The 24,923-nt window shown below is 45.1% G+C and overlaps 1 protein-coding gene and 1 pseudogene across 4 annotated transcripts in view; both read left to right on the top strand.

Annotated features, from left to right (window-relative positions):
• The first annotated feature begins 3,786 nt into the window (after positions 1-3,786).
• On the top strand, positions 3,787-10,295 carry LOC147016264 (E3 SUMO-protein ligase KIAA1586-like; annotated as a pseudogene).
• Positions 10,296-11,461: 1,166 nt separating this feature from the next.
• The window catches only part of MTHFR (methylenetetrahydrofolate reductase), a 199,940-nt gene continuing 186,478 nt past the window's right edge, over positions 11,462-24,923 (top strand). Inside the window, exon 1 of one of the 4 annotated variants that reach the window (XM_085844834.1) lies at positions 11,462-11,632. In XM_085844834.1, the coding sequence (XP_085700960.1) occupies positions 11,487-11,632 (146 nt within the window). In that variant the 5' untranslated portion in view covers positions 11,462-11,486. Of the gene's footprint in view, positions 11,633-14,004; positions 14,102-24,923 lie in introns of those variants that run through there. The other 3 variants (XM_085844827.1, XM_085844828.1, XM_085844829.1) reach the window with 3 other exon arrangements.

The raw sequence follows: 24,923 nt of genomic DNA, 5'->3' as shown, positions 1-24,923 counted from the left end.
TAGGGGTGGGGGGTTGGAGGGGGGGTGTGGGGTGGGGGGTGGGAGAGGGGGTGTGGGGGGGGGGTGGGAGAGGGGGTATGGTTTTCATGATGACTCAATGTTGACTGTGGTGGAATTGTCACAGTCAAGTCATCATAGTCAAAATAGATATATAGTTCAGACAAATTATTTCTGTCCTCAAAGAATATAATTTTTTGACTTGATGAATGTGGCCTCCATTGCACGAAGGTGAGCTCAGCAGCGTCCTCCACTCGGGATTTTAAACCAGCCGATACGATATTGCTCTGCACACTGAGGATTATTCAGTAAATGGTAACCAATTTCAATAAATGGTAACCACAGGGAATAGTTGGCATACTATGTACATTCTTACAAGCCCACATTGGTTGTCTCTGTTCTGATGCCCAAAGGAACATGTTGTTCAATGCGATCCTTCAATCTGAAAGATGTGTGGCCCACATACCGAGCATCACACTGGCACTGAAATTTCTAAATAATCTTACTTGTATGAGAGGCGGGCAGAACATGTTTTTGAACTGATGGAAGCAACTGGCGGGTGGTGAAAATCACTCGTGGTTGAACAGCATAGTAAGAATGGGACACTGTTTGATCTGGTTTTCAAACCATTGAGACACTCTGCCTTTCCAAAGTAGCCGTCGGTATACCAGACATTTACCAGGTCCAATAGTAGGATTCTTTGGCGGGTTCAGGAATTTGTTTATATAACCTTCATTACCATGTAGTGAATCGGGATGCCCTCTGAAGGATTATTGGTCTTCTTGGGGTGCCCCCAAAACTCATCAGTCTTGTATGTCTGAATTATGCTTTTGTTCCGAGTGTGCTGTGAGATGTGGTGCTGTTATTAAATTATTATCCACCATGTGCTGCTGCCCTGAATACATTTCCTGCCACCATAAAATGGAATACACAAGGAATAGTGTATGTCATTGTGTAATTTGGTCAACTTTTCATATAGAATCTGGAAACTTGTAATTTTTCACTTCCTATGTTTACAGTGAACACAAAAACAGCTGTTTCCAAATTTTTTTATTCATAAGCAGTCACCAAAATCCAAAATTTGAGAAATCGCCACATTTTACCCATTATAGCACATTCAGAGATAATAAAAAATATCTGTTCAGCTAAATTTAACCCAGTTCGGCATTATTTACGAACCCCCCAAAAGATGACAGCCAAATATGCACAAAAAGGACCTTCTGTAGTACTGAGAACATACAATTTGAATGGATGTGCAAATACAAAACACAAAGATGCTTAGGCATATATAATTATTTAGTCATCCAAGTCCTCATTTTCCTCGTCATCGCTTGAATTCTCATCAATTGCGACATTGTTGCATGTGTCCTCAGCTCCTTCACACTTGCAGAGCTCTGTTCAGGCTAGATTACGTGCCTTACAAGAGCACCGTCCACTGCACTTACTGGCGACATAGGAACACTTCACAAGTTCCACCACAGCCTCCGGTGCTGCTGGAACTTTTGAGCCAACTGGGATATAGTGACCGTCCTCCAGTTGTCGCCATTCCAGAGTAACAGGATCCATTAGAATTGGTACAGCTACTAAGTCTTGCAACCATATGTTGGCTTGTAGGTGTGTGCGCAATATATGCTCAGTGATACATCCTTGAGTCGGAAGTAGCTTCTCCACACCTTGGTTACCCTTCAGCTGCTTGAACATGTGCCACCTCAGTGCCTTGGCTGATGCAAACCCAGAGTTGAACAGCTGACACACAAACTTTTCACATCCAGACAACACCCCTGGTGATGGGTACACTCCAACATCAAGTCCAGCAAGAGCACAGATAACATCTTCACCTGCCTTCATGAAGACTTTGAAGCATGATGACTTCCCCTTTTCTTTGATGTGACCAGTGGTATCACTACCAGTGAGTGCATGCAATCCTGGCAATACTGCTGCTCTTTCTGCACCTAGAGCAACATAGATGGGCTTGAGTTTGATTTTTCGTCGTCCATCTCCAGTGCCCATGATGATAACACTGTCCGGCTTCAGATCAGGTACTCTTCGCAGAGCAAGCACTAGCACATCAGTATCACAAGAATATATGTGCACAGTATTGCCCAGATGACTCACTGCCACTGAATACAAGATCAACAGTGTATCAGCTTCCTCTTGTGTACTCGGAATGCCCACCATGTTTGGCTGGGAAGAAAGGACGCCTTTCTGGGTGTGTGTGGTGATCGGCACTTTGCACAATCGAACAGCTTTTTGTGCAAGATACAACACAACATTGGCTTTTGTTTCCTTAGTGCTCAGAAATGACTTGAAGTCTTTAATGCATGTAGTATCGTCTACTTTATACCCCTTGTCCTGTGTTCTCCCTGCCGTACGAAGCTGTCTGGTTCTGTCCTTGAGTGAATTAATGATGCTGTAGTTGTCAAATACTAGGTATGCATCCATGTAACCAACCGATTTACCATCAACACTTCGAATAAAGCATTTCAACAGATCTTTACAGGTTTTAATTTGGCTTTTGTAGACAACCATCTCCTGTACGAGAGCCATGCCATCTATTATGATGCTGGTCGGGCCATGTTGGGAGGTTGACTCCTCTCCAATGGATGTTTGAGACGTGGCAGACTCTGCAACCATGCTCTCGAGTTCATGAATGAGGATAGACTTGTTGGTACTGGGTAGGAGGGAACAAGCTGGCTTCATTAGTGTGGCATTGGAACTAGCAAATTCATGCTTTCCTACGATGTCTTCCAGATCGAGTTCTCTTGAAGATTTTGCAATGAGCAAGCAAACAAACAGAGAGTTTGTTGCTTTCAAGCTGACCACTTCCGATTCTGGCTTGAGACTGATAGTTTTGCATCCATCATTCCACGTCAGATACTTCAGTTTTGACATTTTGTCCCACATGTTTTTCTCACCATTGACTCTTTCTTGTACATGTCTGACAAGTGCCTTGTTCCCACGCATCTCTACGTCCAGTATGTCGTGCTGTACTGATGCATGCATTATCCTGTTCGTCACAAGGTTGACCAGCTTCAACTTGGAACCTTCTTCGTTCTCTGATGTAATGAAGGGGTTTGATTTTGCCACCACACTCTTCAGTTGCCTTACTGCTTGCTACTGCTTGAAATTTGTCATCAAGATTTTTATTGATTTTTGTCACTCGCTGGCCGCCATCTTGGATTTTTGTCATTAGCAATGTTTGGAAAAATTGGAAACAACTCTTTTGTAGTCCTATGTGATCTTAGGAAGTGAAAAAACACAAGTTTCCAGATTCTATATGAAAAGTTGACCATTGTATGAATTGCTACATAACAACATACACGAGAAACGAGATGCAGGAGGAGGCCGTTCAACCCATCATGCCTTCACCACATCATCACCAGACCAATTACATCCAGTGGTGTAATCTGTGATACGCAGGTATACGCTGTATACCCACTAAGAAAGCTCCAGGATTTCCGTATACCCACTTAAAACTGTGCAAGGATACGTAACGATATAGTTTTGTGACAGGACTTTCAGTTCATTGATTTTGTTCCCACATACCGGGTAGAGTATAACTGCAATAAAATAAGCCTTGCAGGGGAAGCCATCTACGTCATTCATCTCCATTCATAAAATTCACCCCCACTCCAGTGCGGTGCTGTTACAAAGCGTGAAACGCGGTGGCTCACTGGCTGTGACACGTGATTTACGTGACGTAGACGTGACGTCATGCTCACGCAACTACCAACGATGAACACGTGTTTGACAGTAGCTAGCGTTGCAAGTTTTTAATTAGCTAACATTATGAAAAGAAAGCAAACTACACTCTTTGAGTGTTTTCGTAAGCCTGGCCCTGAAGTTACTGCCACTTCGGATGACACTACAGAAACTACTGAAAAGGAGCAGCCTGATGCTAACACTACACCTGGTAAGTGAAAGTCGCATACAAATTAGTTAATCTCTATAATTCCAGCAATGTGCGTGCGGGGGGGGGGGGGGGTGGATTTACATTTCATGTAAATAGGGGGGTGGGGGCTTGGCCAATTAATTATTGGTCTATCCTAAGGCGAGCTCAGAGAGGACGGAAAACTACCTGAACATTTTGAGGTATGTTTGGACGTTTTCGGAATTTGTATAGTCATTTTATGAGTGTGTAAAGAAATCGCGGCTTCGCGGCCCGGAGTGTCACGCCTTGGATAGTTGTAGGCCGCAACGGTTCGGGGCCCCTTTCGCGACCAAAATGGCTTCTTCCACCTTTATAACTGATATCGCCGGATGCCTGACGTTGTTACCTGCATGACGATGTGTGTGTTGAATTTGTGTGCCTTTGTGTTGTCGAGTTATGAGCGAATAAAGCACTTCGCGCCGCTGGCCTAATCGATTAACGTCAGGCCTTACGGCTGTGATGCAGTTTCACTCTACCGGCTCTCACGAACGAACGGAAAGATATTTTGGAATTCTGTTTTCAGATTTCGCAGTCGATAGCCATCGGCTAAATCCCAACGTAGAAAACCAGGTGAAAATCGGAGGATGTTTGGTATTTTGGCGACTAAAGCAGCTTTGGGTACTTTGAGAACAGGAAATAAAATGCGCTGATTAATTCCCTTTAGCGGCGGTTAATGTAAATAATTTTTTCATCGGTACATGGAGGTAGGTGAGGTATAGACCTAAGAAAGGAGGGGTATCATTCGGTTGTCGGACTTGTGATGATTAAATTACAGAAAAAAAAAAAACGATTGTTGGTGGACCGCGTACATTTTGGCGCCTCGCCATCGAAGGGAACGAAAAATTTTCAATCTGTTTTCGGATTTATCAGTATCTATAGGGTGGTAATGAGATTACCTCGAAAATCCGATTAAAAACGGCGTGTGTTTCGCAGTTTAGCTGCGGCTTGCATTTCATACTGGGAAAAATAACATTCCGGAAGGAATTTCTCTTCCACCATCATCCGAATAATTTTTCCGTCAGCACGAGCACATAGAGGAAGGATAGACTGACAAAATAAGGAGTTCCACTAAGCTCTGTGACTTATAATGATTAAATTAGAGATTTTAAAGGCAGCGGTGGAAAAATATGCAAATTCACTCCAACGGCTCTGAAGAACGAACGGAAAGTTATTTTTGAATTCTGTTTTCGGATTATACAGTATATATATGTTTCAGGTCCAGGCAATAATATTGTCAGTTAGCTGTGACATTGATTGGCCCATGACGATGACTATTAGGCCGAGTGTGCTATTGCCTTCCCTTGAGTTTGGCTTAGGCCTATGCCTCATGCTCATAGTGCTATTGTTCACACCATAGCTCATTATTTAAAAAAAAAAATCTTCATCCGATTTAGTGCTTAATTTCAATGCTGAAGACTCGTGCACTTGAACCTGGTGATTACATGCAAACTAGCCGCACAAAGCTCTCTTGGAAGTGTCAACATTGGGGGTTCTGACACCTGATGCATTCAGACTATTCCAGTCTCGAACAGTTCCATCGGCATGCAAAAGCGAGACTCCCCTCTTGTGGATTAATATTGATCTGAAGAGAAAAATCCGCCACAAGAAAACGTGTGTGCGTGTTTGTGTGTGGGTCCAGTAATCAACAGAATACAATGCTGTGATCACACTGTATCTCCTTGTTCCTTTCTAGATGAGAACTCCTGGCCAGCCTTGTGGACTGAGAGTCAGGCTATGGAATTTAAAAACCGGCATCCTTGGTTAGAATGGAGGGACAGAAAGTTAGGTAAATATCAGCCAACATGCAAATCTGCGGTATAAACAATTGGAATTCATAAAGTTGATTTCTACGTGCAAATGGAGGGATAGTTAATTCATGGTCATCTTAAAGGTGCAATAATTTCAGACTTTTACACCATAAAATTACTAAATGGTATGTTAAATATCAATAGTTGTCAGATAATTGGACCTATTGAAAGAGTGGAACATTTGTCTCCTTTCCTCTCCTTGTCATGAATTGGTTCGCCATGGTGTGAAGATTCTAAACTGTTCATTAAATACTTTTGAGTAGATTTTGGCCTTGTTCAGCACTAGGTGCTATTGCTAATATAGATACAAAAAGGACAACTTGTATGATGATGTTAATTAGCCATGTTTTTATTTACTTCCAGGTTGTGCTATTTGTAGCACTACAAAATCAACTGGCATCTACACAGAAAAAAAAGAGTGTCCATATCTGAGGAGTGGGTTTCCTTGAAGATCCAGTCCTCAGGCTCAAACGGAAACAGACAAACAGCCCTGGCCTCCTTGAGGAACAAGATTCGACGACATCAGATGTCCAGGGCACACAAAATAGCTCAGGAGCTCACTGAAAAGGGTGGACAGGATTTACTTGGAAATGTGGTGAGAGCTGTGTCAGAGACTGTGTTAGCTGAGACAGATGCTGTATTCAGGACAGCATACTACCTTGCTAAAGCCGCTGTCACACCTTGACGATCTAATTTATTTTTTAACACCAGTGTATGCCGACGAATGAAAAATTTGTCTAAAACGCTGGCACGCGTCGAATACGTTTTGTATACGTTAAGAGCATGTTGGCATATGTCGTAGTACGCTGGCATAAGTCGTAGTACGCCGAGCTCGTCGACAAATTTTAACATGCTGAAAATTTTTCGACGTATGCCAGCGTATGACGCACACGTTCCGCATACGCTGGCCACAAGTTGTAGGCACGTTAAAAGATCGTTGACACACGTCGACACACGTTACTTGTAAGTTACTCATAAGTCGAAACACGTCGACATAATGTTTAACATCAGTGTTCCAGACTCCATGATTTTTTTTTTCTTCGGCATGACGGTGATGTTGACACTTCGATTTCTAGTATGGTTATAATATAATATAATTAATAGGCTGCCGCTCAACGATTTAAATCATAACCGCACTAGAAATCGAAGTGTCAACATCACCGTCATGCCGAAAAAAAATATAAAAAACCATGGAGTCTGGAACACTGACGGGTTCCTCCTGTGTGAACCCCATTTTTATATACCAATTCCCCTAAACGCTGCAAATACGCCATTATACGGTAACTGTAAGTTAGTAACACGTTCAGTAAGTTCTGTCGTCGGCTGGAAGACGTCAAATACTTCTACAGACGTCAATATGCGTTGGAGATACGTTACACATAGGTTTAAAGCACGTTACTCATAGGTTCAAAGCACGTTACTCATAGGTTAGAAATAAGTTTCGGGTACGCGAAACATTACCTTGACGTGTTTCGACTTATGAGTAACTTACAAGTAACGTGTGTCGATGTGTGTCAACGATCGCATAACGTGCCTACAACTTATGGGCAGTGTATGCGGAACGTGTGCGTCATACGCTGGCATATGTCGAAAAATTTTCAGCATGCTTAAAATTTGTCGACGTACTCGGCGTACTATTACGTATACCAGCGTGCTTCAGCGTGCTCTTAACGTATACAAAACTTGCCCATAATGTATTCGACGTGTGCCAGCGTATTCGGGAAATTTTTCATATGTCGGCATACGCTGGCTAAAACGTCAAGGTGTGACAGCAGCTTTACACTTTGATGTCTAGTGCGGTTATGATTTGAATCGTTGAGCCGCAGCCTTTTAATAGGCTACGCCACGTGATCGTCGGCGATACGCTGCCGCGTGCTATGCATAAGTTAGACTATCGTTGAGCATAGGTTGTGAACGCCGAAAACACGCTAAGCATTCGTTGGTATAAGTTATTTATATGTTATCGAAACGTTCTGTGTACGTTACTAATACGTTATGCATGCGTCCAACTCGTTATGAATACGCCCAAAACTGGAAAAAACATCAATAGTTCAGCGTGCGCCAGCGTTTTACATACATTTTAATACGTTGCCATACACTGGCTAAAACATCAAGGTGTGACAGCGGATTCAGATGAACCGACCTTTCACTGACCATGACAATCTCATTGAGCTTCAGGGAAAAAAATGGTGTCAGCATGGGCACTTGTCTGCACTCAAGGGACAGTTCCACAAAAATTGTAGAACACATAGCAAAAGAGATGCAGAAGAAAATTGTTAACAGCATTGTGTCTTCTTCAAGCAAGTTGTCTGTTCTCATTGACGAGGCTACATCTCTCAGCCACAAATCTGCCATGACTGTCAATGTGAAAGCCTCTTATCTATAGATGGAGCTACTCTGGAATTTGTGTTTCTGGAGCTGGTTGAGCTGGAAAGCCAAAAGGCAGAGGGTATAGATTATAGAGGAAGCCCTATTGAGCTGTTTGAACGCTGCAGGCTTCAGTGAAGAGTGGCTTCAAAATAACTGGATCTAATTTGTTTCTGATGGAGCCAGTGTCATTTGAGGCAAGAATTCTGGTGTGGCAACCAGGTTGACTGCAAGGTACCCTAACCTCTTCACATGGCACTGCATGAACCACCGTTTGGAACTGGCTGTATCTGATGCTGTGGATAAGGTTCAGTCAATCAACCACTTCAAAGCATTCATGGAGACGATCCACAATCTCTACAGTCCAATAAAAATTCATGGGAACTTCTGGAAGCAGCACTAGAAGTGGGCTCACGAGTCAAGAAAATTGGCAGAGTTTTAATTACGCGATGGGTGGCCAGCAGCTTCCGTGCTGTAAAGGCTGTGTGGAGATCATATGAAGCACTCAACAGACACTTTGAAAATGCTGCGGGAGACCAAACAAGAAACAGCAAAGAGAGGGAAACTTACAGCGGTCTGGCACATCGTATGCAAAGCAAGGAATTTCTGTGTGACTGGACTCATGTACGATGTACTGTCTGAACTTGCAAACCTGTCTCAGCAACTCCATGCCCATTCGATCACACTATTGAGAGAAGAACAGCTTCTGAAGGGCACCATCCGATTGCTGGCGTCATTCAAAGACTGTCCAGGAGAGATGACGGAGGTGGCATTGAAAGCAAAGGCTTCGGGACATTTTGGATCGGTTTCCCTGGAGTCAAATGGAATGCTCACATCATTCAATGCAAAGCAATTCCTACAAAGTCTGATCAACAATATGGAGAAGCGTCTCTCATTTGAAAGTGAAATGCTTCTTGATCTCAGCATTCTGGACACAAGCAACTGGCCATCAACACCTGGCATACGGTATGGTGAGTCATGAGTGGAAACGATTGTGCAGGCTGTTCAATCTTCGTGAAGACCAAGCAGTTAATGGTATGAGAGATTTCCTTGAGCACCCACACAGTGAGCCTGAAAGCCTAAAACCTCTCATACGATGCATGCAGACCATCCCTTGCAGCACGGCTGAGTGTGAAAGGGGTTTCAGTCTAATGAACAATGTATGCACGGACAAGAGATCTACATTGTTGTTGTCCAATGTAAGTAATTTGATGATGATCAGCATCAATGGGCCCCCCTGTAACTCTTTTTGAGCCAAGGAAGTACGTCACAACATGGTTGAGAAGCCATCGTTCTGCCACACAAGCAAGGAGGCAAAGCACACCTCGGATGCCTGAGTACAAACATATTTGGAAAGTTTTGTAGTGGATGGTTTGGAATGGTTTTGGAATAAATGAATGGTTTGGAAGACAAGTGAACATACTGTTTTAATTTGAATCCTCCAGCCATGCAAAATCACTAGGGATCACTAAACGGTAGAAAATCAGTCCAAAGCGTTTCAATCTTCCCAGCTGTAAATGTCATTAGCTGTTATAGTCTGTGTTGCTATAATTTGTTGATAACACATACCCAGTCTTGTAGAATGCTCTCAATTGTGTGTGGATGCATGTAGTGTATGTGTTAGTGCTGTGGTGCTTATGGGGTGTCGCTCCCCGGCACAGACGTGGCGAAGGCGGGGAGGGATTCGGGGATCATCACAGTATACTCACTACAAAAACCTAGACTACAGCACTGATTACATCCATCAAAACGATGCAATATCTTTGGGGGGGGGGGAGTAGAATGAGGGAATGAGACAATATCATCTCGATATATCCCAGTGGCACTAAAATAATATGGGGAAATATATCAATTTAAATAATTTAAAAGAGTAATTGTTTTTTTTGTTTGTTTTTGTAATTGTTTTTTTTTTGGGTGGGTGAATGTAGTTCTTGGGTGAGAAACGCACAACATCAACCACACAACATCAACCACACAACCCCCCTTGACGAGACCCCCCCCACCAACAGCACTCCGTACACATTCACACAATCACCCATAACTTCTAAGTACCTATCTAATCTTATCCACTGTTTGTGCTGCCACTACCTTTCCAGGGAGACCATTCCATGCATTAACTACTCTTTGAGTGAAGGACCCCTACCTTACTACCGTCTTAACTCTCCTCTGCTTTACTCTTAGGCTATGTATGACCCCTGATCCAATGTATACCTTTCATTATCATAAACATCTCGATCACATCCTCCTGTTAATCGGGACAGATGGAAATGTATCTTTTTTTTTTTGAGAGCGGTATAACTGGCAATTGTAAGATGAAGTTGCAATATTTGAAGGAATGGGAAGAGGTGTGTTAGCACCTGTCTCGACCATTAATATACCTGCGTCTGACAAACCTTGAACATCTGTTCGCACCGTTCTCCAACCCCTCTTCTCTTCGCACCGTTCTGTCACTATTTTAATTTCCTCAATTTCGGTCTGCTGTCTGTATGTAATAAATAGATCTCTCTCTTGTATATGCATCATTGGTTCGTCACACAGTCCTTCGTTCAGACAAAACACGTCGCTCTGAGCGGTCACGGAGAGACGGGGATTGAACCCACACCAGCGTGGCTCTTTACGAACTCAGCCATAAAGCTGCTCACCGGGTAAGTTTGTCCACACTATGGTGAGGAGTGGAGTGGAGTAGAGTGGGAGGGGAGGAGGAGTGGATTGTCAGGGAGGGGGAGTGGAGTAGGGTGTAAGGGGAGGAGGAGTGGATTCTCAGGGGAGGGGGAGTGGAGTAGAGTGGAAGGGGAGGGGGAGTGGAGTAGAGTGTAGGGTTGAGGGGGAGTGGAGTAGGGTGTAAGAGGAGGGGGAGTGGAGTAGGGTGTAAGGTGAGGGGGAGTGGAGTAGAGTGTAAGGGGAGGGGGAGTGGATTGTCAGGGGTGTGGAGTGGAGTGTAGGGGAGTGGAGTAGGGTAGGGTGAAAGGGGAGTGCAGTCGAGTGTAAGGGGAGTGGAGTAGAGTGTAAGGGGAGGTGGAGTAGGGTAAGGGGAGTGGAGTAGAGTGTAAGGGGAGTGGAGTGGAGTAGAGTAAGGGGAGGGGTAGTGGAGTAAGGGGAGGGGGAGTGGAGTAGGGTGAAAGGGGAGTGGAGTAGGGTGAAAGGGGAGTGGAGTAGAGTGCAAGGGGAGGTGGAGTAGTGTAAGGGGAGGGGAGTGGAGTAGAGTGTAAGGGGAGGGGGAGTAGAGTAAGGGGAGGGGGAGTAGAGTGTAAGGGGAGGGGGAGTGGAGTAAGGTGTAGGGGGAGGGGGAGTTGAGTGGATTTGTCCACGGCTCAGTGTGAAGATTGTCCAACTCGGTGTAGGCGGTGCTCCACTCACGTACTCAGCTGTGAGCCAATGCGACGATGCGATTGGCGAATCACGTGGGATCCACGAACACCCGGTGCTACAAAAAGCGGGCAACGAGCTGTCTCGCTCTGTCTATTCGCCGTTTCTCAGTGGAGAGGAATCGCTCCCCAGCCAGTGGGAACGTACAGGATCTCGTGACGCGGTTTGTAACATTTTCAAATTGGTGTTTAAAATGCGCTGAACGCACAACATGCTTTAGGTGTTAATTGGCTGGAGGTAAGTGTCCATGTCCATGTCTATGTCTATCAGGATTTACATCCTGGTGGGGATGTTACGAAGGGTATTGGTTTTGGGGAAAGGGAGGGGAAGGGGTTGGTCTTCCTCTGGGCTTTGCTTTTCGTGTGGCAGATGGGTGTAGGTGCGCTGAAGTGTTTTGGGTGGAGTGGCGATCACGAGGGGTTTTGAACCGGGGGGGGGGTGTGGCGATCATGAGGGGTTTGAGTAGGGGGGGACTTATCTGTCAAGGTGGACGGGGAGAGGCATCTCAATGGGTTTAGTTAGAGGGTTTCAGGGACGGCATGTTCACAGAATCCGCACACCTTCCTGTGGAGAGTTTTTTTTTTTATTATTTTTTTTTTTTTGTATACCTTGGTCGAGGCTCGTATGAGAGCTAAGTAAGGTTGCTGAAGTAAGGAGGGTTGCTGAAGGAGTGTGGGGTATTGCAGAACAGCGAGGGGAGGGGGCCGAATGAGGAGAAAAAAAAACCGGAGTTCCTGACCAACCTTCGTTACGTGTGTGTGTGTGTGTGTGTGTGTGTGTGTGTGTGTGTGTGTGTGTGTGTGTGTGTGTGTGTGTGTGTGTGTGTGTGTGTGTGTGTGTGTGTGTGTGTGTGTGTGTGTGTGTGTGTGTGTTCGTTCTTTCTTTTTAGTGCTGCCAGTTAATGCCGGCTCGCTTCACCATCATCCCTCTCCACAGACATTCACGCACTGTTCGTGCCTCACACGGATATTCCTCCTCCACGAGGGTCCGCGCTATCTCCCCTTTTAATCTTGTGGTCCTGGCTATGAACTTCCGCCCCGTGTCGCTGCCGTTCCCACCTACAGCACTGAAGCTGCACGGGGGTTATGTCTTCACCCTGTTTGTCTGGAACAGGATATCTGAAAAAGTTATCGACGGATTCGGACGAAACTCGGCGCACACGTTGGGTGTGTGATAAGGACAAATTGATTCAATTTTGGGGAAGATCGGGATTATGAGGATTATTACCCTCGCCAAAGGAGAGACAATGGCATTTGGTTCCGTTTGTTTGTTTATTTGTTTGTGTTTGTTACTTGGCGAAATCTTCGATTTTGTTCTGTTTGTTTGTTGGTTTGTTTGTTTGTTGGTTTGTTTGTTTGTTGGTTTGTTTGTTGGTTTGTCCGGTATTTCCTAGGTATTTTCAAACATTTTCTACAATCAGAATGAAGGCCACAAGCACCGATGATAAGTTGTTGAATGTCACATGGTGGCTTTAAATGAGTTGTGAAAATTTTCAATCTGCTGCCGTTACCATGACAACGTGCACCTGATAATTGTTATTTGTGACGTCGCGTCATTTTATTAATGTACGAACAAATAAACGCCACACATTCCATGACATTACAGTTTGGACCCCCACACGGAAAGGTCAACTAATTCGCCAAGTGTCGTGCTTAGCACGATTTTTCATTTATTTGTTTGTGTGTTTTTGTGTGTTTGTCTGTCTGTCCACTCGCCTCCAGCCCAAACCGCTCAGCCGATCATTCTGAATTTTTCAGAGATTAATGTCACCGACAATGCGACGGTCCCGCATTGAAGTTTCGTAATATTCGTTGGATGGAAAAGGTCAACATGGACCACGAGGCCAATTTGAGCCAAATTTTCTAAAATCCTCAAATGTCATCCGATTGACTTGAAATTTGAACAGGATTTGCATTTGAGGACTGTGAATTCAACCACCTATAACTTTTTAGGTTATCAAAGGTCAAAAGGTCAACATAGGCCATAAGGTCAACTCAAAATAGGCTATTTTTTATTGTTTCTAAAATTGTCAATTTTCATCTGATTGACTTGAATTTTGAAGAGCATTTTCATGTCAAGTCGCTGAATTAAACTACCAATTATTTTTTGCGTCACAAGATCAACGCAGGCCTAATTTCTCAGATTGATAGATAGGGCCAAAAACTAAATATATCACGATATCTCAAAAAGTTGTGGGCGAGTTATGACAAAACAAGGTGGATGAGTTGAATAGGTGACAAGAACAAGCAGATTGGATTTTGGTTCAGATCCAGCCCATCAGCAGTGGGATACAAAACGTAAACTGTTCCACCTGGCAGAGGTATGCGCTCTACCGAGTGCTATTATATTCTACTTTGTGCTGTTTTGCCAAGTTGTCACTGAGTGATTTTTTTTTTTTTTTTTTTTTTTTTGTGTTTGTTTGTCCGCACAGAACGTTAGTGTTTTTCTCCACAACTGCTTGTCGGATTGAGACAATTTTCACCATTGGAGCAACTACTCATTTACAATGTTTCAATGATAATTATGACGTCATAGGTCACGTGCTGTGGCAGCCATGTTGGAAAAACCGAAAAACGTTGGACCTTTGTATCTCTGAAACCGCACTGTGGAAACGATTGAAACTTGGCACACAGTAAGTACTCCACATGGGGACTGTGTGATTTTTTTTTTATGACGTCATAGGTGCCTTCGGTATGACGTCATTGCATATGTAGAATGCTACATCTAATCAGTAAACTTTTTGAGGGTCTCCAGGGATAAAATGGTCGACAGAAAAAAATTGTTGATGACGTCATGGGTCAAGTGATTCGGCAGCCATATTGTTTTTTTTTTTGTTTGTTTTGTTTTTTTAACCTTCAAAAATCTTCTCTGAAGTTGCTGAAAAGATTGAGGTGAAACTTCACAAGTATGACTACTGACCCTTGAGGAACAAAATATTCACACATATGACTGGTGGAGCGGTTTGTGTCCTGTCACCCTGATGGAGCGATTTTGAAACAACACCCAATTTTCCAGCCGTTTGCCATATTAACGCGTTTTCTAAATTTCCGAGCTAATTTTTTTTTGGTTTCAGACCAGGTCACTCAACCCTGGATATGCTGCTTCTGCTCTCCCAGCAATGGATGGAGGTACTCAACACTGGACATGAAATCAGAGCCATATCCCTAGACATATCATGTGCTTTTGACATGGTCTGGCACCCTGCCCTGCTCACCAAACTCTCTTCCTATGGTATCCAAGGCCATCTCCACTCATGGCTCGCAGACTTCCTCTCCTGTCGCAGTCAACGTGTGGCCCTAAATGGAGTTTTCTCATTCCCTCTTCCTGTTCAGGCTGGAGTTCCTCAAGGCAGCGTTCTGGGTCCTGTTCTTTTGCTGGTTTTCATCAATGATCTCTCCGACTCTGTAGACAATCCTCTTTATCACTTTGCTGATGACTCTACCCTCTGCTGTACCATCTGTCATCCCTCAGACCGGCAAGCAGCTGCAGCTTCTTCACTCTGCAGATCTGGATAAAATCACAAACTGGTCCAACACGTGGAACATGTCTTTCAATCCTGACACATCTCACACTCTCACTATGTATCTCCAAAAGGAACATTTGGACCCCCCCTCCCCCCATGTACTGTCTCAACAATCCTCTGTAAGAAGTCCTTTCATTTAATCTTTTGGGTCTCCGACTGGGCATCCTCTGTCGTGCAAAGTCCTTCCTCGGCCCACGTGAGCTCCTGACCACATACAAAGCTTTCGTCTGCAGCCTGATGGAGAACTGCTCTGTCCCCTCTGAGCTGGTGCTCCTGCCTCTCACCTTTCTTGGCTTCATGTTGTGGAAACAAAGGCATTTAGAGTCATTGCTATCTCCTGTGGTGATATATATATATATATATATATATATATATATATATATATATATATATATATATATGTATATATATATATATATATGTATGTATATATGTATATGTATGTATATATATATATATATATATATATATATATATATATATATATATATATATATATATATATATATATTTGTAAAAGCCTCCCATGGAAAGGCTAAGCGGTTTCAGAGATAGTTTTTATCACATGATCGACTCGGCATGGGGAATATTTGTTGAAAATGTTGACATCATTGATCACTTGGTCTCGCAGCCATGTTGGACCAAAATAAAACCTTATCAGATCAACGCGAAACCCCAATGACGTGATCGGCCACCCATTCTAAATTTGATGTGATAAAGAGAACGTTGTGGGTCAGGTGTCGATCGAAGTGGGGTTGAAGCGAAGCGGGGCGGCATGGGGTTTGTTTGTTTGTTTGTTTTTGCACCGTAGACATTTCATGAAATTTTCACCATAGATGCACTTACTCGTGTCGAATGCTTTTGTGATAGCTATGACGCCATAGGTCACGTGGTATGGTGGCAATGTTGGAAAAACTGAAAAAAAAACTTTGGACTTTTGTATCTCTGAAACCACTCAATGAAATATATTGAAACTTTGCACATGTGAAGTGCAACTCAAGGGAAACGAGTGTGATTTTTTTTTTTTAATGTCATAGGTGCCTTCGTGATGACGTCATAATTGCAAATATTAAACACTTTATCCGATCAGTATGAAAATTTTTGAGGGTCATCTTGGGCTAAATTGTAATTGGTAATAAAGTTGATGATGTCATTGGTCATGCGGTTCGGCAGACCTATTGTTTTTAACATAAAACCTTGAAAAATCATCTTCTCTGTAATGGCTGAACAGATCAAGGCAACAACGTTTTTCATCACAATCAAAATGGACACGGCAGTGAAGCGTCGATCATACATCCGTGAAAAGAAGATTGAGATTATCGCATTTTACAACTTTTGTCAGAACCAACAACAGGCGTGTCACACATTCGGACTTAACTCGAGGACTTTGACGTGCATGGTGAAGAATGAGGAAATAATTGTTCAGAGTACGAAAGGTTCGAAGAAGATAGGGAGCGGAAGACGGGCCTTTTACCCGGACATGGAAAACGAAGTTGTTGCGAAGTTTAAACGGATACGTGCTCGAGGACTGAAAGAAAGTGTATTTAGAATTTGTTTCTGAGGTACGGACAAGTAAAATTGCAATGATGTAAAAACTGACATCCATGCAGCCAATCTGAAGAACATTTACTGTTAGAAGCACATGTCGTGGCTTCTTGAATATAAGCGTATGTTGAGACTAGGCAACAATACCTGTTGAGGCTCGGCAACATCAACAGCAACAGCGTCAACAACAACAACATTTCCCGCCTTTGGCAACATTTTTCTTTTCATACCTGCCATGTAATGCAACCTTTCTGCTTCGGAGTGCTGCAAACCTCTGTTTATCTCTATTTTATGCTTTCCCTTGAATATTCACTCATTCTACAGGTATGAACACTTGGTAGATTATTATCCTGTGCTGAAAATACCTCTCTGTAACACTTTAATCGTTTGGCATGTTGTGGTCATAACTGCATGCCTTGTTGCTCGATATTTCCATACTGCTTGTATGAACTAATGTTCTTTATGTTCGATTTTGTTCATTCTAGAAGAAAACGGCATTCTTTAGGAAAGTTGTCCTCGCATTCATGTTCATACATCCGTCGGCGTGGTGCAGGTCACCAAGCACCTGCACATTGCTTTATTCAAAGCGATACTTTTGCTTTGCCGAACTGGTCACTTCCTCGACCTCTTACTGGCCGACAATGGATGAGCATTTGGACTCGGCGATTCGTACAAGTCATCGACAAAGACAAACGTCTGTGATTTTGAAAACCGGAGAAGTGTGGAAATTACACGCTGCGAGGATGGCACGCGTGGGACAGCTGAGTGCCGCTACTCGTGAACGCGGTTCTATCGAAACTCTTCTGGATAATGTAGAGAATGCTGCAATGGTAAGAGAACGCTTCTTTCAGTATGATGAGTTGTTGAACACATTTATAGACTCACAATACTTTAATGACATTAGTTAAGGATGGAAGTGAAGACCATGTGAATGCTTTTCATCAAGACAACCAGCTGACGCAGGAAAGGGCAGCTTTCAACTAAACTGTCGACGATTATCTTTATAATGCAGTTACCTATTTTAACCAGCAGGTTATGAAGGACTTAGGATCACAAGATAGTCCAGCAAGGGTGCCACACCATGAGCAGGATATCTGTTGGTGCTACCTGTAAAATCAGCTCATCCAGCTCAACAGACTGGTTTCGACAGGCTGAAGCCATGAAAGCTCGACTAGCTCTTTGAATGGCTGAACAGGATAAACAAAGAAGAATTGAGGCAGAAATTAAAATGTTGGTGCTTGAAAGAAAGCAAGAGGCAATTGCTAGTCAGCGATAAATGGAAGGAGAAGAGTTTGAGAGAATCAAGAAGTGAGTCTCTCAAAATGCAAGCTGAAAGTGAACTGGCATAGGCCAGGAGCAAGGCTGCTCTCATTGATCTGGAGGCCCAACTCACTCAACAAATAGAAGAGGTGGAAAGCAGTCATGGCCTCACCTTGCAAGACACTGATGCCACAACCCATGATCATGAATCGTGGCAGCTCATGAACCAGACTTTCGATACCCACACCAACATCCATTCACATTCACCTGTGCCTGATATAGACCTGAAAGGAGTGGCATCAACATCACTCTTTATGCGTCCAATAAAAAATGGTATTCCATTCTCAGCGACCCCCTTGACCTCCCCCTCTACAGTACAGGGTATAGCTCCTAAAACAGAATCTTCTTGCCTCAGTTTCTACCCATCAGATCATATATATCCATATCACATATCAGATCATATGTAGCATTTACTTCCAGTGGGCCCTCCTGCCTTTGCACCAGAGCCAATGCGAACAACAATGTCTGCTATACCCCTTCCCATAGACACAGCGACCCTTGCCATCTCAACCATAGGAATTGGGCTGAGTGAATATCTACCAAGGGCACCAACTGTAGCAACTTCCCTGGTGCCCTCACTAATGCCAACACCATCTTCTCTATCCTCACATGAGGGAGTACTGGCCATAGTTGCAACAGCCATGAGAGACATTTCGCTGACAACAAAAACTGGCCTTCAACCAAGATTTACCCCCAGTACAGTACAACTTGAGAAGTTTTTCAGAACATCAGACCTATTCCCTCTTTTTCATCGACGATTTCAGCACCACATAATGTCTTGGAAGGACGGGGATGGTGAATACAAAATGACAAACTCACTACAATTCCTTGGTGGTGAGACAAAGGAGGCGGTTGCTGGCCTTGAGGCCATATAAGGTGGAGTACAGCATGCCTTATAGATTCTAGAAGAGACATATAGCCGACCATGCATGGTCATGAACTCCTTGATCAGCAACTTAATCAAAGGACCAGCTATACCGAATGGTGACAAAGTCTCCCTCCAGAAGGTTTGCTGATCAAACCATTACGGCACTGGCAACGTTAAGAGCTATGGGTTGCTTGAGCGAGATCAATCAAGGAAATGTGGTGGACATGGTGGAGCGACTGCCTGGACACCTTCGGGACAATTTCGCCCATCTCTCATGATTTGGAGGAAAAGGGCCAACGATTCCCTACCTTTGCTGACTGTCAAGTTCGTAAACAAATGGGCAGCTCTAGCGAATCATTCTGTCAACAGCAAATTCATGGAGTCGAACCTTACTTGTTCAGTGAAGCAAAAAAGGTTGGAATTTTAAGACCGATTCACCAAGGCCTACAATGATAGCTATAGGTAATAACCAAGCCACGTTTGCAGAAAGCTGGAGACAGCCTCACCTCGAAAAGAGAGGGAGGCCTCAAGCCTGTCTCAGCTGTTCCCAGAATCATCCTCTGCATGTGTGTGATGTATTCAAGGTCATAACCCTTCGAGAGAAATTCGAATTTGTACGTATCAAAGCCTTATGCCAGAATTGTTTGAAGGATACACCTGTCATTCAGTATGGTGTTACCATGAAGCATGTCGCTGGAGTCTGCCCCAGCTCTTTCAGATGTAAGATACCAAAATGTGGTGCTCCTCACCACACACTTGCACATCCCTGAACCCCAGCCCAGAGCCACCAACAAGACCACGGTAGGCCTTATCCCAGAGTCTAAAGCAAATGGCCTTGCTACTTGTGGTACTGCTGTCATTAAAGGTTCAGGAATAGTACTACTTCAAGTGATGCTGCTCTGAGTGTTTGCTAAAAATGGGAATACTATCACCACGTATGCGATGCTCGACTCAGGATCTGAGATTTTGGTTCTAGACCCCTCCTCAGTCAAACAGTTGGATTTGAGAGGGAAATCAAATCACTTGGTTCTTTCCACTTTGAGTAAATCTGAAGAACAGCATCAAGGAGAAAGGGTCAGTATTGCTGTGGAGTCGCTTATCGACAATGAACCGTGTCGCTTGGAGTTGCACCATGTATGGTAAGAAAGGGATTTGCGAATTCCCTTATGTCAGTAGCTTGTTATCAAGAACAAGAGGCGCTGGCCCCACCTGAAGGCATTCCACAACCTGAAGTTGTCCGAAAGAAGATTTATATGATAATTGGCACCAATGTTCCGGAGGCATTTATCTCGCTGGAGGTTCGCTGTGGTGTGCTACCTGATCCAATAGCTATCCTGTCCTGCCTTCCATTTTCTCTTCTTGGCTGTGTGGAAGGCGAACCAAAGCGACAACACTACAATGTTCACCACATTCACACAACAACAGACGACATCACTCTAAACGAGCAGGTGGAGGAATTCTGGAAGGTAGAGACTTTTGATGATTGATGTCAGGTCAGATCTGCGACCTGCTACAGGTACCATGTAAACCTGTACTAACCTGTTCCATGGTCGGGTTGTCGGCGACTAAACCGTCTCCCCCACCAGGATTTCTGGTGAGGAGGGTGTTTGGATATGGACACCCAGGAGGATTAAAAACAAAATCTGTCAAAGGGCGGAGGAGCTCCTTGTGAGCCAACGGCCATCCATATCTCGTGCCCAACTGTGTCTGCGGACGTCCTCCTGCAGTTGGGTTACTTTTTTATTAGGAGGTTGGTGGCAGGATTTGCACTCCGGCCACCGTAAAACCCTTCATTCCGCAAAACGCAAAAAAATCTGAAAACCCACTCCGTGGGAGTACCTCCTGTGCAGCTTCCCTTTGCAGGGAAGCTCACCGATGACGGGATTGGGGCAAAGCCTTCGGGACCCCCAATCTTTGATGATAGGAGGGAAACCACGGGGTAACATCCCTGGGTCAGATTGCGGGAGAGTGTGTCGGAAAATGGTGCTGAGGTGTCGTCCACCAGACGGCGGTCTCCTTGGGTTAACCTGAGGCGGTCCCTTCGGGTGGGTGCCTGGAATGTCCTATCCCGAAGAGAGGATGATCACCTGTCTCTTATCATCTGAGCTCAAGCGTTTGGACATCGGGATTGCAGCTCTCTCTGAGGTTCGGAGACCGGATTGCGGCGAGATAATGGTGGGTGGTTACACCTACTATTGGTCTGGTCGCTCTGATGGTTACCATAGCCAAGGAGTTGCTGTAGCTGTGTCCAATAAGCTGACCCCAATGATAATTGAAGTAACACCGGTCAACGAGCGTATTATGAGATTAAGGATTCGTCACTCCTTAGGTGTCATTTTCCTGGTCTCTGTTTATGCTCCGACTGAGGCGAGTGATCTCACCGTGAAGGATGCATTCTACACCACGCTCGAGTCTGTGGTTGATCAGTGCCCCAGACGAGATACACTTCTAGTCTTGGGGGATTTCAATGCATCGACTGGAACTGATAGAGATGGTTATGAGGTGTGTGTTGGTCCCCATGGGTCAGGAACTATGAACCAGAATAGCACTAACTTCCTTGACTTTGCAAGAAGTCATGGACTTAGGGTGGCTGGTTCATGGTTTCAGCGCCCACAAGCTCATCGCTGGACTTGGTATTCCAACGCTGGTGATGTGGCAAAGGAGATTGACCATATCCTCATTGACGGTCGTTGGAGGATGATCCAGAACTGCAGGGTCTATTGGAGTGATCAGTTCCTCAATGCTGACCACAGGCTTGTTGTAGCAACTCTAAAGCTGCACCTTAAATTCTGGAGAATGGTACCATCCCAGCCTAGGCTGAATGTTGGCAAGCTCAGGGATGAGAGAGTAGCTATGGAGTTTGCGAACAGGCTGAGTGGACACTTGGGGGGTCTGGGTGCTTTGGGGGGTCCTGAAGAGTTGTGGAGCACCTTCAAGACCACTGTACTTGATGTTGCTGGTGGATGTCTTGGAACTCACCACATGGCAAAGAAGAATTTTGTCTCTCAAGGGACACTGGATACCATTGACCAGAGTCTCAGGGCCAGGCTGAATGGCAGAGCTGAGCTGTTCAGGGAGCTGAGGCGTAAAACTGTACGTGCACTGAGGGTGGACAAGGAGGCCTATGTGCGAGGAATCTGTGAGGGGGTAGAGCATCACCTGTGAACAGGTGATTCTCGTCCCGCTTACAGGGGAATTCGCGCATTGCGTACATCCAAGCCCATCCCTCGGAGCACTGCAGTTAGAGCACAGAGTGGTAGGCTCATGACAGAGGAGTCTGAAGTGAAGGCCCGCTGGGCCGGTTACTTTGAGCGGTTGTACCAGGCTGATCCCCCAGCTGTTGAGTTGAACGTCAAGGGTGTTAGAATCCCTGTTGCTGACCCTTGAATCAACTGTGGTCCACCTTCGCTTGTGGAAACACGGGCTGCGGTGAACCGGTTGAAAGGGGGCAAAGCTCCAGGGATCTGTGGCATCCATGCTGAACTTCTCAAGGCTGGTGGAAATGCTGCACTAGTGTCGCTGCATGCAGTTTTGTGCTCTGCCTGGAACACAGGCATCATCCCAACTGACTGGAAGAGGGGCCATGTTGTTCCTCTCTGGAAAGGGAAGGGTGATCGCCCAGACTGCAACAACTACCGAGGGGTGACGCTGCTCTCAGTGCTGGGCAAGGTCTTTGCTCGGATAATTCTTGATTGGGTTCACCACCATCTGCTTGAGCACCAGCGTCCAGAGCAGTCAGGCTTTACACCAAAGAGGTCAACGATTAACGATATCCTTGCTCTTCGTGTCCTCACCGAACGCAGACGAGAGTTTTGGCAGGGGCTGCTTGCAGCCTATGTCGATCTCTGTAAAGCGTTCGATTCAGTGAATCGGGATGTCCTCTGGAGGATTCTTGGTCTTCGTGGGGTGCCACCAAAACTGATCGATCTGATGTCTGAACTCTACTCTGGTACTGAGAGTGCTGTGAAGTGTGGTGGTACCATCTCTGACTTATTTCCAGTTGTTACTGGAGTTCGTCAGGGGTGTGTACTGGCTCCACACTTTTCAGCACTTGTATGGACTGGATTTTAGGGAGGATGTCGGAGAGATCAAGCTGCGGTGCATCATTTGGGAATGTCAAGATCTTGGACCTTGATTTTGCTGATGATGCAGTCATCTTTGCGGAGACTTTAGATATCCTCTTGGGGGCCCTCGAGGTGCTGAATGAGGAGTCTGAGCCGCTGGGATTACGGGCTTCTTGGGTCAAAACTAAGATGCAGGCTTTCGGTGACATCTTGGATGCTGTTTTCCTGTCTGTGCCTGTTTGTGGTGAGGATGTTGAGGTCGTAGAGAGATTCACTTACCTTGGCATTGATATTCATGTCTCTGCTGGCTGTGAGTCAGAGATCAATAGACATCTGGGTCGGGCCTGGGGAGTCATGGATTCACTGGATCATGGGGTGTGGAGCTGCCGGTACCTGCGCGGGAGGACGAAAGTCCCAGTCTTCAGGTCCTTGGTACTTCCAGTCTTGCTCTATGGATGCGAGACTTGGTCTCTGACTAAGGATCTGAAACGGAGACTTAATTCCTTTGGTACCAGGTCTCTTCGGAGAATCCTTGGCTATCGCTGGTCGTATTTTGTGTCCAACGAGCGGTTTCTGAGAGAGACTCGGATGAGATTTGTTACCTGCATAGTCTGTGAGCGTCAGTTGCGGCTGTATGGACATGTGGCTCGTTTTCCTGACGCTGATCCTGCTCACCAGATTCTCTCAGCGATGGAGTCTCATGAGTGGAGGAGGCCAGTGGGCCGACCATGTGCCTCGTGGTTGCAGCAGGTTGACCATCATCTCAAGGAGATGGGGATGGGCCTGGCATCTGCCTGGGGGATGGGCAGACGGAGGCCCCTGGAGTACCGGCGGAAAGTGGATGCAGCGACGCATTGTTCTGGCACATGCTCCCATACCTGATCTGACCTGAGACTTTTGGCATTAAGGATCCCTGTCATGGCTTAATGTCTGTTAAAGAGAAGTCTTCCACAAAGATGATCGAAGACATGATTACAAAGTTTGATGGGCACTACCAAATGGGACTGCTGTGGAAAGAAAGTAACCCTCACCTTCCCTTTAACCTCCCGATGGCTGAAATACGGCTCCGTCACCTCAAGTGCAGATATGACAAGGACCCAGAACTAAACCACAAGTACACTTCCGTTATCAAGGACTACATAACCTATGGATATGTTCGTAAGCCTCCTAGGAAAAAGGTGGAGTGAAAGAGCAGCAACACCTGGTACCTACCACATCGCCCAGTTATGAATCCTAACAAGCCAGGCCAGGCCAGGTCAGTGTAGTCTTTGATGCAGCTGCAAAAAATGACCAACTTATCACAGGCGTGGACCTGACCAACAATTTGATCAGAGTCCTCATACGTTTCAGACAAAAGGAAGTTGCCCTTGTCGCACACGTTGAGGTGATGGTTTACCAGGTCCGAGTGTCCCCAGATGATTGTGATTCATTGAGATTCTTGTGGTGGAGTGGAGGCTTCAGCAACCCTTTCAAGGAACATCAAATGCTCGTTCATATCTTTGGAACTGTCTCCTGCTACTGCTGCTCCAACAAAGCCCGAAGGCAAACTGCCGATGACAATGCAGACAAGTATGGCAAGAAGATCACAGAAGTTGTGCACCGCAACTTCTATGTTGATGATCTAAAATCAATTAGGACAGTCAATGAAGGCATTGAATTGGCCCTCAAGTTGATTGATTTGCTTCGAGAAGGGGGTTTCCACCTGACCAAGTTTCTCAGTAATCGACGAGAAGTTATACAGGCAAAATACCTGCAACGGAACGAGCCAATCCCACACGTGACCTGGACCTGGACAGGTATCCAATTGATCGGGCCCTGGGGCTGCGCTGGGATGCTGAAAGTGACATTTTTTGTTTCAAGACCATTTTCCATAAATAAGCCCATGACCAAACGTGGAATCTTCTCCACTATCAGTTCACTGTTTGATCCTTTGGGATTTCTGGCTCCTTTTGTATGACCCATCAAGGTGTTTAAACAAGATCTCTGGCAGGAGAAACAAGGATGGGATGATGACATCCAAGGATGTCAAGTCGCAGTTTGGCAGAGGTGAATCCAGTCTCTTCCATGTCTCACAGGCATCCATATCCCACGATGCTACAGAGATCCGAACATGGTCGAATGTGTGATCCAGATG

Source organism: Eptatretus burgeri, chromosome 11 (genome assembly GCF_056783735.1).
Source record: "Eptatretus burgeri isolate ZD-2024b chromosome 11, Ebu_testis_v1, whole genome shotgun sequence".
Classification (NCBI taxonomy): domain Eukaryota; kingdom Metazoa; phylum Chordata; class Myxini; order Myxiniformes; family Myxinidae; genus Eptatretus; species Eptatretus burgeri.
This window is presented reverse-complemented; position numbering and strand designations above follow the sequence as displayed.